Raw genomic sequence first — 19,503 nt, 5'->3', positions numbered from 1 at the left:
AAATGGATGTTATTCGGCCTCTGCAGTGGGTTGCATGGTCATTCCATTATATTGTCAGTTAATTAATGTTTATGACCATCTTTTCGTGGCTACATACACAGCTAGACAGCTGCCATCAAATATATCTGTACTCAGCCCTGCACTTACTTTCCTTGATGTGATGATAGAGGACTGCTCACGAGTCAGCTGGCTCAGTGGAGATGTCAGTCTCCAACTTGGTGCCCAGAAATCTCCATGTACTCACAACTGGATTTGCACCAGTAGCAAAATGCACCTGGCACCCGCGGAATTTCTAACACGGGGGAGGAGATGGGCTGTTCACTGTTTTCTGTAGAGTCAAGGGATTGCTGTTGAGTGTAGCATTGAGGCTGAATGTGCTTGGCTTTGGCCAAATCATTGGTCTCCTTCTGCTTCTGTGTCTGAGCTGCCCAACAAATGACGGTAAGAACATGACCTCATAATGTTTCTATTTTACTGTATACATGGCCATTTAGTAAAATGATCAGCAGTAGCAGTGGAAAGAAATGGTACGTACGGATGTTTAAGCATGACATCATACAACTTTTTTAAAAAGAAAAAGATGATGAAAGCACAGGCCAGCAAACCCTGACAAAAGTGCTGAGAACAAACACTTGACAATGGGGCCGCTGTACTGGCGAGACTTGTTGTTAGCATCCGTCTGTTTGAGAGACAATGGCGTGCGCCTCCAGCCATGAAGTCAAACTGCTGCGTTAGTAGCACCAAAGTGACCTCTCCGGGGTGCAAGCCTGTGCAGTGTGTACGGAAGTCCTGGGCTGCCCAGATGACGCAAAGGTCGAGAAGGCTGTGTGGAGCCCCAACCCCCAACGACTTCGGCTGCACCAGGACTGGGATCGACCCGTCTGGTGACTGGTGCCAGGGAAGCAGGCCGGGGCCTGTCAGGGAGCCGCACAAAAGGTATCGCCCGGGAGAAGATGGGTCCTCCCCTGCCGGCAGAGGGGTGCCGCTGGTGACTGGAAATGGACACAGGATCGAAAAAAGTCCCTCATTTGTGTGTATGAGTGTGTAGGGGTGTGTCCACAAACAACCCCCTCCACACACACCCTCCCTCTGGCCCCACTCCATTGGTCTCTTGCATCTCTGTTTGTTAATCCCTTTATGTCAACTCTTTGTCTGTTCTGCTTGTCTTTCTGCCTGTCTGCCTGTCTGCTTCCGGCTTCACCAACATCACTGAGGCGAATACGGTGACCCTAGAGAAGTCCTTAAAATACAGCCCTGACATCACAAAAATAGCCGCCTAATCCAGACGTTCTATAAAAGCCACTAGTCAACAATGCTGGTTCAACTCAGCAACTCAACAATACCCAGGAACCACCACCTCCAAAACTCCTAAGCACAACACACCACTCCAAAAAGATACCACCACATCTCAAAACAAGGTCACCAGGGAGATTGAGATGGCACCAACCAGGGAGATGATGAACAGCACTGAGACCACAACATAGCCCCAGGATGACAACAACCCAACAACAAAATGAGGCCTGAGGGAAATGGAACTGAGACTAGCAGAACTATTGAAGAACACAGTGACTCCCCTGAAGAAAATAATCAGCAACCTGACCTCCAGAGTGGAAACCCTCACTAACACCATCTCCAGTCTAGAAAGTAAGAACCAAATGCACAGAACACCACAGGAACTAGTGCTCATATGCCCAGGAACCTCACTAAAATGCTGGAGAGGATGCACCTCCACAGGCACATACCTCCACATGTGGTGAGAATGTCCCAAAATCCAACTCTTCTGGACATCAGTCATACAAGAAATATTCAAAATAACTAAGCAAGTATTAGAAGTTACCCCAGAACTGGCCCTACTGAACATCTTCCAAGATAATAATGCCCACTCACATTATAAAGAGCTCATAACCAACCTACTCTCAGCAGCCAGAAGCCTCAAAGCCAGACACTGGAGAGACCTGTTAGGAGTAAGCTTGGACCATGGTATCAAATAGCATGGGAAACAGCCTTAGTAGAAAAACTAACCAATAAACTGAAAACTGACATGGGGACAAATAGAAGAAGATGCCTTCACCACGGTATGTCCCCTTTATCACATACATAGCCCAACAAGACAACAACAACAATCTGCCAACAGCATACAAATCAATCTGGCTAACCAAAAACCCACCCTCTCACACACTCACATGCATAAACAAATCTCACTAAAGCCAACCAAGTACAACCAACCACACCCTAGGCCACCCCCAACCTCTCTCCCCACCAAGGAAATACAACAAGCGAATAGAAAAAGGACCCACACAAGTGACGCTGACACAAAACCCACACATACACTAAGCGGAAGAAGAGAAGCAGTGCCACCCGCACCCTCCCCACCCACCATTCCCCCTCCCCTTCCATTCTCCTCTTTTCTTCCCAACCTAATACTGCATGCAACACTAATGTCTCACAACAAATGAAACTGATCTTGAAACAATGTCTGTATTTTTGTAAACAAAGAAATCTTTAGTAAAAATATATTTTTTTAAAAAAGAAAGTGGAGAAGGTGGATGGATAGAAAGAAGTTACTCTTTGGCTCTCACAGTACTCGAAGCTGTGACCATTCAGTGAAGCTGAACATGGGATTCATGACTGACAAAACTAAGCACTGTACTGCATCATGCAGCACATAGTTACACTATGGAATTTGCTCCCACAAGATTTAGGGGTAGCTGGAAATGTGTGTGGCTTTAAAAGAGGATTGGACAAGTTCAGGGAGAGTAAGGCTATCAGTGGCTAATAGCTGCAATGGCTGAGCCCTGTCTCCATTGCTGGAAGCAGTGTGTCTCTGGAGGCTAGTTGGTGGGGAGCGTGCAGTTTCACTTAGCTCCTGTTGTGGGGTTTCCAGAGGCAACTGGGTAGCTATTATGGGAAGAGGATGCTAGACTTGATGGACCTTTGGGCTGATCCAGCAGGGCTCTTTGTACATTCATACAAATAGGGACTGTATTTTGCACCGTTGACTTTCTTTATTTTAGAGTTTTCCTTTTTAAAAAATTAGCATGAATAAAGATGATGTCTGAATTGTGGACTGTCTTTCTTCCTGTCAAGAATGCATCTAGAACTAGTTTTGACATTAAAAATGAACCTGGCAATTTAACGAAATGATTATTCTGGCCTCAGTAAATGGTTTCCATTCTTTCTCTCCCTCAAGAGAGCAAAAATCATGGCCGGTTCTTGGCCAGCTAATGAACCAATTTTGCCTGTCTCTTTGCAGATGTGGTGTTGGAGAAGGCTATGCATAAGTGCATCCTGAAGCCCCTCAAGGGTCATGTGGAGGTGATGTTAAAAGAGTTCCATACAGCTGACGGCTCTTGGAAACAGTTGAAAGAGAACCTTCAACTGGTCCGACAACGGAATCCTCAGGAGCTTGGGGTGTTTGTCCCAACACCAGACTTTGTAGATGTTGAAAAGATTAAAGTCAAGTTCATGACCATGCAGAAGATGTATTCTCCTGAAAAGAAAGTCATGCTGCTGCTACGAGTCTGCAAACTAATTTACACTGTGATGGAAAACAATTCAGGTAAATGCCGTCTCTTGACCAAAGATTTCTTTGCTGTTCAGGAAGCTTCTGGAGGAAGAGTAAATGTTTTATCTCACAACAGTTTCAAATCTCCCTTTTTCTTTATCTCCCAGGTTTTGTAATTTGTAATCTGATAGTCTGCAGTTTGGTTCTATTTGTTTTCATACCTGCACTATTTCTAGCATGTTGCAGTGACTCTTTGGTGTAACAGGTATCTGGAATGAAGGCAGTGTCTGCTAAGAAGAGACTAACTAAAAGGGGATTGATGGGCCCAGATATTGGAGCACGATGGGAAAAACAACAGGGAATCTAGCTCACCATAGATGGGCATTTCTGAATACAGTAATTTGTGAAAGCAATAAAACAATTCAGCATTGCTTCTGCATTTAAATTGTGTATTCAAACACTATGTATGCATTGCTGTAGTGTGAGAAATGGCCTGTGACACTGGTGCCAGTTCGTGCCTTTTTCTTAAAGTCTGATACAAAAAGGGCACAATTTAAATGGGCAAATACATGTGTGGTCCTGTCAATTATAAATGGTGCGCGCACACATGCAAATATCGCTTGCTAGAATTCCTGCACCCTCCGCATGCTTCCTGAAATTGGCCTGGAGGGTTTCAGGAGAACAGCACATGAGGTGGGTGGGATCTGGCAAGCTGGAGTGATGGTCCAGATAGAGGGTCTAGAAAAGTGTGAAATTGAATTCCACCCATTTTTGCATTGTGAAAAACATGGTGTTACATCACACTTGTTTTAGAAGCTTAGTTTGAATAATTTGAAAATGGTCTGAGCCTTGAAAAAATCTATGCCCAAAGACTAGTGCAGGCTTTTCCCATTCTAGAGTGCTGCAAGGTATACAAGGTGTGGCTAATCCTTTTAGGTGGAACAGAATTCTACTGCAAGTATGAGCACAGTCCCAGCCACCCAGGGGTAGGTAGCATAGAATTGTACTCACCTGGAGCAAGCTAGCTCCTCACATAAGTTTTCAGTAAACCAAGAAGCTGGTCAAGAGCCCCACAAGAACATCTCACTGCTGAGCTAACATCGACATTGCTTAAACCAGAAGGCAGTTGCTTAGCACAAATCCCAAGCTTTAACTGAGTTGTATGCGGGTGGCGCTGTGGGTTAAACCACAGAGCCTAGGGCTTGCCGATCGGAAGGTCGGCGGTTCGAATCCCCGCAAAGGGGTGAGCTCCCGTTGCTTGGTCCCTGCTCCTGCCCACATAGCAGTTTGAAAGCACGTCAAAGTGCAAGCAGATAAATACGTACTGCTCCGGCGGAAAGGTTAACGGCGTTTCCGTGCGCTGCTCTGGTTCGCCAGAAGCAGCTTAGTCATGCTGACCACATGACCCGGAAGCTGTACGCCAGCTCCCTCGGCCAGTAAAGCGAGATGAGCGCCGCAACCCCAGAGTCATCCGCGACTGGACCTTACGGTCAGGGGTACCTTTACCTTTACCTTACTTCAGTGCAGTACCTCAGCACTACAAGTATTTAACTTTGCTGCAGCCAGTTGCCATCCTTTAATCTGCTTATCCAGTCCAGTGATGGCATATAAAGTATATGAATATGTGCATCTGTCCTAGAATCATGTTCTCTTTAATTTTACACCAATAGTAAAAGGTAAAGGTAAAGGATCCCTGGACGGTTAAGTCCAGTCAAAGGCGACTATGGGCTGTGGCGCTCATCTCACTTTCAGGCCGAGGGAGCCGGCGTTTGTCCACGGATAGCTTTCCAGGGCAACGGAACACCGTGATGGAAGCCAGAGCACATGGAAACGTCATTTACCAATGGATCCTGTGATAATAGCATATATGTTTGAGTAGAATTCACTTGTCATGAATCTAAAATGATTCAGCTGAATGGAAGCAGCAGTGCAGAAGGCTGCCTTTAAACATGGAAAGAGGCAGACAAAACTGGCAGGGGGCTGTGATTAATGCCTATGTTTTCTTTCCCCACTCTTCCTCACCCTTCGCCAAGGGAGGATGTATGGAGCTGATGACTTTTTGCCAGTGCTGACCTACGTTGTGGCTCAGTGTGACATGCTGGAGTTAGATGCTGAAATTGAGTACATGATGGAGCTGCTGGACCCCTCCTTGCTACACGGAGAAGGTAAATGTCCTTGAAGCTCTGAGATGACTCTTTTGCCAGGAATTTGTTTATTTGCAGCCTGCCTGAAGAGACAGCCTTTAAAAGAATCCTGAAAGCCTCTAACTTGTTGCCACAGCTTATCAAGTAATGCCTACAAACAAAACATAAAGATAACCCCAACCAATGAAGATAAAAAGCCTTGTGTTCCTACCCACATAGAGAGAGGGTATTTTTAATTAAAAATAGTAAGATGCTTTCCTTTGTGATTCTGGAAGGAGGAAAGTGTCGTTTGGCCTAGCAACTTGGGCAGTAGTGATTTACAGTAAACGCTTAACCGTGTCTTTGCAGAAGTCCTATTGAATTCAATGGGGCATACTCCCAGGTCAGTGAGGTCAGGGTTGCAGCCTTAGTTCAGTTTGGAATGATAGATCAGGCCATACATCTTGTGGCAGGGTCTGAAATGATATGTGACAATTTCTCTCTTCGATTCTCTCTTTCTCCAGTATGGAAAATTTTGTTTTAACTTACTGAGAATTTTGAATTATGTTAGCTTATAAATTAGCTTTCCTAAACCTCAGGAATAACTTGTATTTCAGAGCAGGCTTCCTTCAGAGGCCAGGATATTACAAGTCGTCTTTCACATTCATATTGGCATTTAGTAGTATTATCATGGTCATCCTGCCTCCTGCATGACAGTTCATTGAAAAAGAAAAACATTTCCTTGTTCAGTTGGTAGAGCATGAGATTCAGCAATCCTTACCAAAGCCCAGTATAGCAAGCAGATAGGTAAAGGTAAAGGACCCCTGGACGGTTAAGTCCAGTCAAAGGTGACTATGAGGTATGGCACTCATCTTGCTTCAGGCCGAGGGAGCTGGCGTTTCTCCACAGACAGCTTTCTGGGTCATGTGGCCAGCATGACTAAACTGCTTCTGGTGCAGCGGGACACCGTGACAGAAACCAGAGCGCATGGAAATGCCATTTACCTTCCTGCCACAGGAATCTACTTGCACTGGTGTGCTTTCGAACTGCTAGGTTGGCAGGAGCTGGGACCGAACAACGGGAGCTCACCCCGTTGCGGGGATTCAAACCACCGACCTTCTGATCGGCAAGCCTAAGAGGCCCGGAGGTTTAGACCACAGCACCAAAGCCCTGTATAGCAAGCAGATACTCATCTTACCAAAAGGGGAAAGCACTGAGGATGTGAGAGAGTTGATAACAGAGGCAGGATTTTAATTGAGGATTGTTTCATAGTGAAATCACTTTATTTGGTTTTTGTGCAGGGGTTGCGTTCCTGGCCCACTCATGTGTTAGCGAAGTGCGTGTAAGCCCCCCCCCCCATTCCACCCCCTTTTCTGGCCACTTCTGGATTGCAGCAATGCATGCGTCACAATCGTGTATGCATTGAACAAATGTAAAATGGTCTTTGCCTGTACTCGAAACCCTTTGAGGAACACTTCATTATTATTTTTTAACACACAGGTTAGTCATTTTTGTCAAAAAGGCATGGAGTGGAGAAGCCACACAGAGGTAGCAGCAGCTCTCCAGTTCATACTCAGGCAACCAAAAATACACTCTTTCTGCCACGCGGAAAGAATGGGAGAAGAATATGTGAATCAGTTTTATTACTAGAAATTCCTCTTGACTTTTATTTAGGTTGCTTGAGAACAAGGGGCTTGTTATTAAGGTGACATTTGCAAACAACAAACAACAAACCAACAATGATTTAGCTCTTGAAATATGGCCTGGAATATGTCTCCTGCTTGTGGCTCTGAAACGTTTCCTGCCTCTGCAGTTGTTTGGCTCCTTCTAAGCCTGGCGTAGGGAAGGATTCCAGAGGCCCCTCCCCTCCTGGGCAGCTGAGAGCAAAAGAATGCTGAAGCTGTTGAATCTGGCAAGGAACTTCTGTTTCCAACAGCAAAACAAAAACAAGCAGGGCAAGCTTCTGGCCAGGCAGCTGGATGTTGATACTTCCTTGGCCTCCAAACTGCATCAGATTTCTCTGTGTTACTATTTGCAACAAATTGCATTTGTCTTTTCCAGAAATCCAATGGTGGGCGGGGGCATGAACAGAATTCCATCTAATGGGGAAGAGCATTTGAGTTCAGCCGGAATGAGAACTGCAACAAACACCAGAGTCTGGTTTAAGTAATCTTCCTGATGTTTGTGCTATACTTGCCACAGTGTGTGGTGTCAAGAAACCAGGAGAACAAAGCAACTCGGAGGGTTGGATCCAGACTCTAGTTCTTTGGAACAAAGTTTGAAACCCACTGGCATGGCTGTGGTTTCAAAGGCACACCTCAGAAGGATGGCAGACCCCCAATTTGTAGTAGTAGCAGTAGTCGTACAGTATTTATTAAATTTGGATACCACTCTTCAAGAGGAGACTGAGAAGAGATAGGATAGCCATCCTCAAATATCTCAAGGGCTGCCACATGGAAGATGGAGCAAGCTTGTTTACTCCTGCTCCACAGGGTAGGACCCGAACCAATGGCTTCAGGTTACAAGAAAGGAGATTCCGACTAAACATCAGAAAAAACTTTCTGACAGCAAGAGCTGTTCCGACAGTGGAAGGGACTCCCTTGGGAGGTGATGGACTCTCCTTCCTTGGAGGTGTTTAAGCAGAGGTTGCATGTCCATCTGCCAGGGATGCTTGACCTGAGATTCCTGCACTCTGCATTGCGAGGGGCGGCGGTGGTGTCCGTTCCACCTCTACTATTCTATGATCTGTAGATTTCAGGGTGGTTCACAGTATAAAAATACAAAATTAAAGCACAAAATACATAATAAAAACAAGAACAAGAACGAACTACTAGCACATTGATAGCTAACCCGTTGCTATCCAGATGCACACTTCCCATCATTCTTGAGCATTGGCCCTGCGGGCAGCGGCTGATGGAACTTGGAGTCCAACATCTGGAGGGTCACAGTTCCCCCTCCCCCTTGCACTTTCATTTAATGCAAGACAGCAGATCACTCTTGTCTGTCCTGGAAAATTACAGACATACTGAGTTTTACACTGATTATATATATATATAAGTAATCAAGCTGTTGGTAATTATCTCTGGAACACTCTTCTCCTGATTCCTTCACAGGTGGCTACTACTTGACAAGTGCATATGGAGCACTTTCTTTGATAAAGAACTTTCAAGAAGAACAAGCAGCTCGGCTGCTGTGCTCGGAAGCCCGGAATACCCTCCGACAATGGCATAAGCGTAGGACAACAAATAGAACGATTCCATCTGTGGATGATTTTCAGGTACAGTTAATGACTTTTCCATATGATGACTTTTCTGCTGTGGGCAGAGTATAAGTGTGATATGACAGACAGCGTGGTAGATGTAGATTGTCTTTGGTGATGTTAGTTCTGGTTCCCCCTCATTTGTGAAGCTCAGGGCAAAACTAGTTCTGACAGGGCTGCCATTCATGTCCCCACTCCATTCACTGGTAAAGCCAGGGATGGGGTGAAATTAGAATAAAATATATACAAACCCTGATGCCTTTGTTCCCCTCCATCTTTTGTTCTCCTTTTTTTAAGCTTCAATGTTGGAATTGAGCCAAGGAGGAAATAGACAACTGGGGGCAGTAAGATATACATTGCCCCTCACCTGCACGATCCTCAGTCTTTGTTTATATTTGCAAGGGGCAGATATATAAAGAGAAACAGGTGTCTGTCACCATCTCATCTAATTTGGCCATGACGTTGAGGGAAGGGAGTCTTCTCCATGTTGCAGTGCCTGGAAGGACTTTAATAACACTGAATGTGAAGTGACTGCAGAGTTTCATATTCTTCTTGGGGAGATCCTGGAGTGATTATGGGCAGCTGCTTCTTCCTTAACACCTCCTTACAGGATTCCTGTTTGGTCTGAGCACCTAAACAAGATGGAAGTACAAATACTGTTAAAATTGTTGTGTACTTTGATCTTGCATGGTCTGAGAAAATTACTTTTCATATCTAACTTGCAATTTTGGTGTAGGCTTGTTAACTTGGTAGTGATAATGGAATTGCAAATCAAGCTTAACTTCAGTTTATGTATCATCAGTGCTTTTTTTCTAGAAAAATAGGGGCTGGTACTCAGCATGAAGTTGTTAAAGTAAGGCTGGATCTAGACACATCAAAGAAGCAATTCAGTTAAACGCACTGTAAACTTCATACAGGGGAATTCCACTGGTGAAAGACGGGGCTCCACTGGGCTATCTGGTGTCACAGTGTTATAACACATTCTTTCTTTACGAATGTCGCTGAGTCCTAGGTGCCGGTACTGCATACCCTTGAGTACCCCCTGAAGAAGAAGAAAGCACTGTGTATCATGATAGTTCAGCACTGATACTTTTTGGAAAGCTAAAGCATGTTTCACTGTTTGAATTTTATGGTTAGCAAAAAACCTCGAAAAGATTTGGGTTGCCATACTTGCAAACATGTTAGAGAATAAATGTGGAGGATGTTTCTTCCCCTTAGAAACAAAAGTATTTGTTGGTGCATCTTGAATGTACATTTTGCTCTATATTTGACGGACTCTCTCCAATGACTCATTTCATGTCAGAACAAGCTGTGTTCCAACATGCACACTCGGCTCTTCTTTCTTCCCTTCCTTCCTCATTTCTATTTTCTCCCCTTCTCTCTCCCCTCCCTCCTTTTTTTCCTTCCTCAAATCTCCCCCTTTCATGTCTTCCCTTAGATTCTAGATGATATCTGTTTCCGCTTATGGCCAGCATGTGTGCGTATGCTTTTTGTGTCTTTTTTTAAAAAAGCATTCCTAATTATTTTACTGGAAGAAAGAAATGTTAACAATGAAAAGCAATTATTCCCTACCTCCGCCTTCACTGTTGACTGTGCTTTACTTGTTTTATTCTGCTCTGGGTTTTGTTACATTTAAATTGCTTTTATTATCTCTTGCATTGTTTTATTTTGAGTTGATTGGAGGCCTTTCTTGAGCCACAAAGTGGCATAGAAATGAATTTATGAAGAAGCAAATATACTGCTTCTGCAGTGGGCAAAATAAATAAAAAAGACCGGCATTCCCACTAAATGAAAATGCAAATAAGGTGGGAATAACTAATAACAACTCACATGTTCACCAAAAGCTCCCACAGACCTTGCCTAGAATTAATGAATTAATCAAATTGGACTCAGGAAAAGAGACATGAATCATATTCCCAAATGAGCTTCCTGAAACCAGTTCCTTGCTTCAATATTAAAAAGCAAATGCCAGACACATGAGCTCTGTAGAATTGCAAAGTATGCTTTTCATCTGCATCGCTGGCTGATAAAGTCTGATTTGTGTGAATAGGCTCAGCCCACTTTCTTTCCTGAGCTCTGCTGCATCTTGTGTTAGCCTCTTCAACAATAGGAGTTTCTTAGCATGACCACCGTTCCCCAGAGCAGGCTCAGTGACGCTTTGCCACCCTCTGGCATATGCCCAGGTCTCAGCTGAGTGAACTCAGTCTGGCCGCAGAGGATAGCTTTGCAGTTCACTTAGCTTGCTGTCAGGACACAATAAAGTGAGCTCAAAAGTACAATCCTCATGGCATGCTAATGATGAATAAGCAGAGGAAGTGTTGGGGCTAGTAAGTAAGTCCTTTACTCACATGGGCAGGTTGAATAAAATTTCAGTCAAGGTCCTGTGAATGGACCCTGACACTACTTCCTTACAGCAGGGGTTTTCAGTTCCTGCCTTTAGGGAACATTTACTGCATCAGTTTGTCTGCCATGGCACCCTTGTTACAGAATATGCATTCCATTTGAACAGGGCACTGATTAAGCCTATGAGGCCTCAATATCTTATATGTGAATTGAGGGTGCTTGAGAACATTTTGCTTTGAGTAGACCTGTTGCAATTAATGGCTCTAATGTCAGGTTCATTAATTTCTGAGGATCTGCTCTGAGTAAAATTTAGTTGTATAACACCCTTAAGGTTTCCTGGAACACAGAGGACCTCTGATTAATAACAAGAGGAACAACTACATATATTTCACATTGATTAGCCCAACAAACCAGGTGAAATTGTGTGGGGGTTTTTTTATTAGGTTTTGAATTTGAATATTTATTCTTCTCATGCATTTCCCCACTTCACAGAACTATTTGCGAGTTGCATTCCAGGAAGTAAACAGTGGCTGTACAGGGAAAACCTTGCTCGTGCGACCATATATTACCACAGAAGATGTGTGTCGGCTTTGTGCTGAGAAGTTTAAAGTGGACATTCCTGATGAGTATAGCCTATTTCTTTTTATTGATGACACCTGGCAACAGCTGACAGAAGATACCTATCCCCAAAAAATCAAAGCTGAACTGCACAGCCGACCACAGCCCCAGGTCTTTCATTTTGTTTATAAGCGCATCAACAGTGACAATTATGGTGCCATTTTTCAAAACGTCAACAGCGACCACACATCATAAAGCTCATGTGTTTTATGGTTGGGTTTTAAGTTGCTGAAAGCACCCTTTGCTTGCTGACTTGAGTTCATTAGACACTGTCTGCAGGGCTCTAAACCAAATGTCTGATAAGAACATGAACAACAATCCCTGTCACTGACTAAATGTAGTATATATATACAGGGCCATTGTAGAGCTGTAGAAGGGGGGCTGAACTTCATGGATCACTGATCTTCTCAAATATACTGCACATCACATCAGCACATCTGTATTGCATTTTACTCTCATCCTTAGTTCAAGCCCTAGTTTGCATTAACTTTACTGATGGCCAGATTATCTATAAGCTAGCTGGTGGGCTGTCCATTTCACCAGTGTACATATATATGCAAAACTGTCCGATGCAGGGCATCAATAAACTCTCTTATATGGATAGTAGCAGCCTTCTCTAAAATAGTTATTTAATTATTATTATTTTACTGAAGGCAGCTTGTTTATATATATTATATATATATCACAGAAATTTTAAAACAGTTGCAGGTAAACTGTCATGGTTGATCCTTAAAGTATTTTTTAAAACTATAAAATGTTCTATAATTCTGCATGTGATTTTTAACATTTAATATACAAAATAAATCTCTTGCTGGTTTTAGAGTATTACATTGAACACTCCTGTGAGATTTAGATGGTTTGTTGCATTTTCTTCCCTGATTTAAGTGTTTTTAAATCTATCAAACTCATTTTAAGGTTGATAAAATTCTGTAAGCAATTTGTATTTTTGACATTGGCTACCCAAAGCCTTTTACAAACCTGATGTATCACTTACTGAATTATTATTTATATACTGCAATCTTGAATGGACAGATAAAGTGGACAGAAGTATTTGAAAGAAGTGAATATAGAGACCAGGAAGGTGAGAAAACATAGTGTGGCTGCTTTAGAAATGAGATATTTTAGGGCATGTGTTTCAAATAACACAGTTTAGTTACTCCATTATTGTACAGAAAGTTAGCCAAAGAAAGATAGCTGAGAGCTCCATCACTCCTCTTCGTGGAAGAGTGACTGGACATTGTTGAAGGTAGATGTGAGGGACAGTCACTCAAAATGGGGGGGGGGGGGAGAGAGAGAGATTGTGAGGTTACCCCTAGTCTGCTGGTTCAGGCTTCTTGCAGAACGTAAGTGAAGGAGGTTTGGGGGGGGAGTTTCAAAGTTTGAAATGTTGTACATATACAAATATTGATTTGTCATCTGTTATGTTAGAAACAGCAAGAAACTGAATTTACAGGTTAAACAGATTTTTGCAGACTGAAACGAGCAACATCACATGCATTTTACTGTGGCTGAAAAAATAAATGTTTTCCATAGGCATACAAATTGTAAGCTTCTTTCCATATTAGATAACTAAAACTGGGTTGTAATTTTGAATAAAAGTAATCGCTCCCGCCTAATCTTCTGTGCGACCCCAGAGGAAGCGGGAGAGGAGAGATATTCCATGGGGTGGATTTTGCTGTCCCCTATACATCACGACTGAACAATTAAATTATCCAATAGATACAAAAATAAATCTGGACAATGTTGTTATAGTTTAATGTTGTAACAGAAATATTAAGACCTACACTGAGCACCAACCAATCCAAGTCATTGTGTAAGATGTGGTTGAAAATCTTGGATCATAAGTCCCTTACTGATCTTATCAAAAGCCAAGAATCTTGTCCATCTAGGATGGCTTCCAAACTGCATTCCAGTGCTGAGTTATTAATTGCTGTACCTTAATGCCTTAATGCTCTTGAGTTACCAAAAGAATATTGGTGTCTGGCTCTGCAAGTGCATTTTGTATGTAAATGTATGCATGTTGATTTGCCACTTACCTGCCACCTTGACATGTGTCTATGTTGTATTTCATTTTGTAAATGATAAAACAGTAGTTTTGCACATAATACATTGTAATACTTTACTATAATGAACATGTTTGTGTATATGTGAATAGTCTGTATTTAAGTACCCATCCATTTCTTGCATTTCTTGCACAGGAGACATAGCCATTTTCTACTCTCCTGAAACTATTCTTTAGTCCAGCTCATGTGGTTTGCTGTACATTGGAGTCTTAGAGCTGGTTCACACACTCATATCTATCCCTTCATTTTTATCATTTACTAACTGCCAGTTGAATGTGTAAACTGACTGCCTTGGAAAACATTGTATTTTTGGGGTGATATATGGCACTTTCTCCTGTTACAGATCTGTGATAACTTCTGCTGCAATAATGGCTATAGATCTGTGAACTAGCCCCGAGGACCAATTCACACATTATACTTTAAAAACATCTTGGGTGCATACCTATTTTAATGTGAACAGGTTGGGTGGAAATTATTGCTATCATGTTTTGAGCTCTGGCTCTTGCTCCCCTGCGCCAAGTGCTACTAGTAACCTTGTGCCAGCAACAGTCACTGTAAGGATCAGCAGAGCTCACACTGGCCAAAAGCACTCCGATATCTGGAGGATGAGGACATCTGGAGCATCCTAAGGACATAGTGACAGCTCTGTCTTAGATTGAAAATGATTTGTGTCGTTTGATCCTCTTTCATTTTAGGCATATATCAGTGGTGTGCGGTCAGTGGACTAGGGGGACTAGGATAGTCCCGTAAATTTCCCCCTGGCATCTCTTTCCTAAAGCCTGGGAAGCTTCTGCTCAGCTTAGGGAGGGAGGTGCGATGCTCTGACGGGTCCAAAAGCCCTTCCACCACCTTCCCAAAGCCTGGGAAGCTTCTGCTGGCTTAAGGAGGAAGGCACAATGCTCACACACGCGACATCAGGACATCACAATGTTGTGCCCGTTCCCAAGTACCCTTGCAAGCTGGCGCCTCTGGCCCTAACTGTTCCCCTGTGGAAAAAAAATCACCATACATCCCTGGAATAAATGCTTAATTTTCCTGAAATTGGCACCATGGGAAGACTGAAACAAGTGCAGGAGACGACTCACAACTGGATACTACAGTGGTGCCTCACAAGATGAAAAGAATCCGTTCTGTGAGTCTCTTCGTCTAGCGGTTTTTTCGTCTTGCGAAGCAAGCCCATTGACGGATTAGCGGATTAGTGCTATTAGCGGCTTTTAGTGGCTTATCGGCTTAGCAGATAAGCGGATAAGCGGCTTAGAAAAAGGGGGGGAGGGGGGGAAAAAACCCAGGAACTCGCAAGACATTTTCGTCTTGCGAAGCAAGCCAATAGGAGATTCGTTTTGCGAAGCACCTCCAAAATGGAAAACTCTTTCGTCTAGTGAGTTTTCCGTCTTGCGGGGCACCACTGTATATGTGAGAAAAGTTCGTGTTTCTGAAATGGTGAGTTGTATCTGAGGAGTTGGATGGAAGAAACCACACACTCGGGATTCTTTTAAGGTGGGTGCTTTGTACTCTGTTTTCCCTTCCAGAAACATTTTGGCATTGAATCATTTATTCCAGTATCTATAACAATCTCGTGTTCTTTGCCATGCTCCTATACACACTTATAATTTGCTTCTTCTGTACTAAACAAAACTGAAATTTTCGCCACAATTCAGAACCAACACCTAATTATTCTTCATATCATTTTACTTAAAAATAAATAAATCGGAAGATTAGGCATACCCCGCTGGTGGTTGCTGTGCTTAAAATATCATTGCCTCCAAATCAACTCCTATCTTTTCTCTTCTTAATGGACAACACTGATGCAGTGGAGAAAAGGGGGAAATAGCTGAATTAAACTGAAAATCGGTGGGCTGCAATGGGCAGAGAAAGAGCTGAAGCAGTCAAAAAGCTCAAGATAATGGGCATCTTTGTTTAATGGTGCACATTTTTAAAAAATGTAATCATTAATTTCCACTCTTAAGTGAAAACCTATTTCTTTCCGTGGCTGGAAACAGGTGACAAAGATACTGTCTGCATGATGGTTAAAGCAAGTTCCATCCTTGCAGAAGAAAAATGTGTTGTAAAATATTAAGACACTTGATAACTTTTCGAGAATGCTCACTGGTAGAAAGGAGTGGCAGAGAAGATTTATCAGCTTTAAAAACAAGTCACCTGAATATATTAGCAGAAAGTATGACTAAAGCAGGGAATGCTTTCTTAACTGAGATGTGTGATGGTTTGCATGTAAACCACAGACTTCAATGAGATTAATTTGCTGGTAAGTGTATAGGAATACAGGCTTAGAATCACAAAAATAAAAATAATCCAGCAACAGTTAAATCCAATTTATTACAAATGTGCTCAAAAATCCCCTGCATAAATCAACCAAGTTTAGGAACTGCTAAGTGTCTGAAGGCTGCACAATGTATCTTTCTATGACTGAAAATGGATTCAGACTCTCATATTGAATCTTAATGTTGAGATTCCCACCCACTGATCTTCCCACATTAAAGTTGTTTCATTAAGCAATACCTCAGCCTTTTAATAAGCAGATTTGCAAACTGAATTCGTGGGACACAGGTGGCGCTGTGGGTTAAACCACAGAGCCTAGGGCTTGCTGATCGGAAGGTTGGCGGATCGAATCCCTGCGACGGGGTGAGCTCCCGTTGCTCAGTCCCAGCTCCTGCCCACCTAGCAGTTCGAAAGCACATCAAAGTGCAAGTAGATAAATAGGTATGCTCTGGCGGGAAGGTAAACGGCGTTTCCGTGCGCTGCTCTGGTTCGCCAGAAGCAGCTTAGTCATGCTGGCCACATGACCTGGAAGCTGTACGCCGGCTCCCTCGGCCAGTAAAGCGAGATGAGCGCCGCAACCCCAGAGTCAGCCACGACTGGACCTAACGGTCAGGAGATTAAACTGAATTACATTTTGTCTTTGAATCAAACAGTTCACTAATGGGCTAATTTAAATTCATAATTATATGTTGCAGCTCTGTTCTGAAAACATTTCGAAATACCTTTCCAATTTGCCGAGTTAGGAGGTGTTATATGATGTTACCCAACCTTCCAGTGCCTCTGGTTGCTGACCCCTCTGGTACCAGTGAACAATGGGGCTCTGCTGCTAGACTTCCACCAGCAGATTTCTGGCGCCTTAATACTGTTTCTAGAGGCAGTGCTGTTACTGCTCTCATCTGTCAGGATAGCTGTATTGAGTGTTTTTTAAGTGTAGGCCTGATATTTATTTAAACATAAGCTTATAAGCCTTGCAATTCCTTTGAATTAGTAAGACATAATGGTGTTGTTCATAGGCACTGGGTGCCAGGAGCCCTGGGGGCTCCAGTCTCCACAACTCCCCATGAAAGGGCTGGGCACCCACAAATTTTTGCACCGGGGCTGCTCACGTCGCAGGGGTGTGCCAATGTCAGGCGCCTGCAGCGTGCGTGGCCTCGGGCACCCGCAGTCCTGGGGCCAAAGTGCTGGGCCTGGTGTTTTGGTATTCGTATTATTTAAATATCTTACCTGCCCTTCACGCTAAAGTCTGAGGGCAAGTTGCAACAATTTAAAATACAGTTAAAAAACGAGAATTAAAAATACAGTCACTCAAACCAGGGTGGGTCCTGAAAATAAATATCTTCATCGTCAAAGGCCAGGGTAAAGAGGAACGCCTTATTGGTTAGGGTTATTGTCAGAGCTCCTTGCCTCTGCTCCTGAACCCCTGACAGTTATGCTCTTAGAGAAGCTATTCAGTGCCCTGTAGCCAAGAAAACTGCACACACTTTGGAATTAGTTCCACTGATAACGGCGGGACTTCTTCTAAGGAAGCTTCCATACATGGCTCAGTCGGTAAAACATGAGACTCTTCAAGCCCCACACTGGGCAAAGATTCCTGCATTGCTTGGGGTTGGTCTAGATGACCCTTGTGGTCCCTTCCAACTCTACAATTCTGTATTCTATAGGAGGGCTGACATACGTCTTTTTTGGAAAGAAAATCCACAATTTTGGGGGTGTCCTGGTTTTTCCTTTTTGAAATATGGCAACCCATCTTGATCTCTAGCCTCGGACTGCAGGGCAGCTGCTGGGACCAGAGAGGCGAGCTGAGCCCGAGAGAAGCTCCGGAGGCAGCACTCTTGGAGGGAGACTAAGGGTCTGGGTTAAAGGCGGATCCTCATGGATCCTCCACTTTTAAAAAAATAACTCCAACAAATCCAGTGTCAAATTACATCTGGAAGGCACGCCTACAGACTAGATCAGGGGTCTGCAACCCGCGGCTCCGGAGCCGCATGTGGCTCTTTTACACCTTTGCCGCGGCTCCGGGGCAGATACTAGCGAGGGGAGGGGGCGCATTGTGCACCCCGACACTCCCCACTGTGGCGGGCGCTGTACTGGCTGTGACGTCGCATGGGGGCGGTGCGTGCGTTAGTCACGCACCAACCCGACGTCACCTTCCTGCCCGCCCGCTACATTGTAAGGGGCATGTACGCTGGTCACTGCATTGAAAGGGGGCATGTACGCTGGTCACTGCATTGAAAGGGGGCATGTACGCTGGTCACTGCATTGAAAGGGGGCATGTACGCTGGTCACTGCATTGAAAGGGGGCATGTACGCTGGTCACTGCATTGAAAGGAGGCATGTATGCTGGTCACTGTTTTGAAGGGGAGTGAAGAACACACACACAAAAAAAGGTAACTTGTTAATTTAACGTTTATTTCTATGAGGAGGAGTAATTATGAGGGGTCAAACAAAGAAATAATAAAAAAGTGAAAAAAAAGTTATTTTTATAATGACGAGTTTTGTGGCTCCCAGTTTTTTTTTCTTCGGAAACGGGTCCAAGTGGCTCTTTTTGTCTTAAAGGTTGCAGACCCCTGGACTAGACTATTAAAAACGTGGATCCAACACTTAGCCACGCTGCAGCACCACAAAAACATGGATCATGAATTCATATGATTTTTATATTGAAACAAAATAAAAACACCATGATACTCTATACCACGTATTTGTCTGTAGGCAGAACCAAAAAAATCATGCACCCACTGTTTTGTGGTACCGCAATGGTGCAAAAACATGGTTAAAAAACACGCATCCTCATGGATCCTCATGATTTTTGCACTAGATCAGCCCAAAGTCACCATCAGATCAAATATCATGGCCATGGGCACAGCCTGCACCACAAAAATCACGGATCCACAGCTTCATGGCAACTCCATGGCCCAAAAACGTGGTTCTGAAGCATGGATCCTTATGGATCCTCACGCTTTTTGCATTGGGCCACCCCAAACTCGCCATCAAATCACACATCATAGGCAGGGGCACAGCCTGCACCACAAAAATCATGAGTTGCACTACAAAAATCACAAAAATGCCCTTAGCATTAATCGTATATGGTATTTCTCCAATAGCAAACTACCTAGAATTGAAAATAATATTTAGTACACTAACATTTGCTTAACTCTTGATAAATGTCAGCTTGCTGAGTTATTTTGTACCATTGTGATTGTGATGTTATATTTGCCAGCAGGCAGACCCAGCAATGCAGAGTTTTGCTGATTAGCAAGAGATTTGGGGAAGTTGATCTGAGGGTGACTTCGGGCTTATCTAGTGCAAAAATCATGA

At 43.6% G+C, this 19,503-nt stretch overlaps 1 protein-coding gene across 6 annotated transcripts in view; it reads left to right on the top strand.

Annotated features, from left to right (window-relative positions):
• The window catches only part of RIN2 (Ras and Rab interactor 2), a 77,357-nt gene extending 63,381 nt beyond the window's left edge, over positions 1–13,976 (top strand). For all 6 annotated transcript variants that reach the window (XM_081205973.1, XM_081205969.1, XM_081205968.1 and 3 more), the window contains 4 exons: positions 3,254–3,559; positions 5,539–5,670; positions 8,742–8,905; positions 11,723–13,976. In XM_081205973.1, the coding sequence (XP_081062099.1) occupies positions 3,254–3,559; positions 5,539–5,670; positions 8,742–8,905; positions 11,723–12,043 (923 nt within the window). In that variant the 3' untranslated portion in view covers positions 12,044–13,976. The remainder of the gene's footprint in view (positions 1–3,253; positions 3,560–5,538; positions 5,671–8,741; positions 8,906–11,722) is intronic.
• Positions 13,977–19,503: the final 5,527 nt, after the last annotated feature.

The sequence above is a fragment of the Podarcis bocagei genome (genome assembly GCF_964188305.1).
Source record: "Podarcis bocagei genome assembly, chromosome: 8".
Lineage (NCBI taxonomy): Eukaryota > Metazoa > Chordata > Lepidosauria > Squamata > Lacertidae > Podarcis > Podarcis bocagei.
This window is presented reverse-complemented; position numbering and strand designations above follow the sequence as displayed.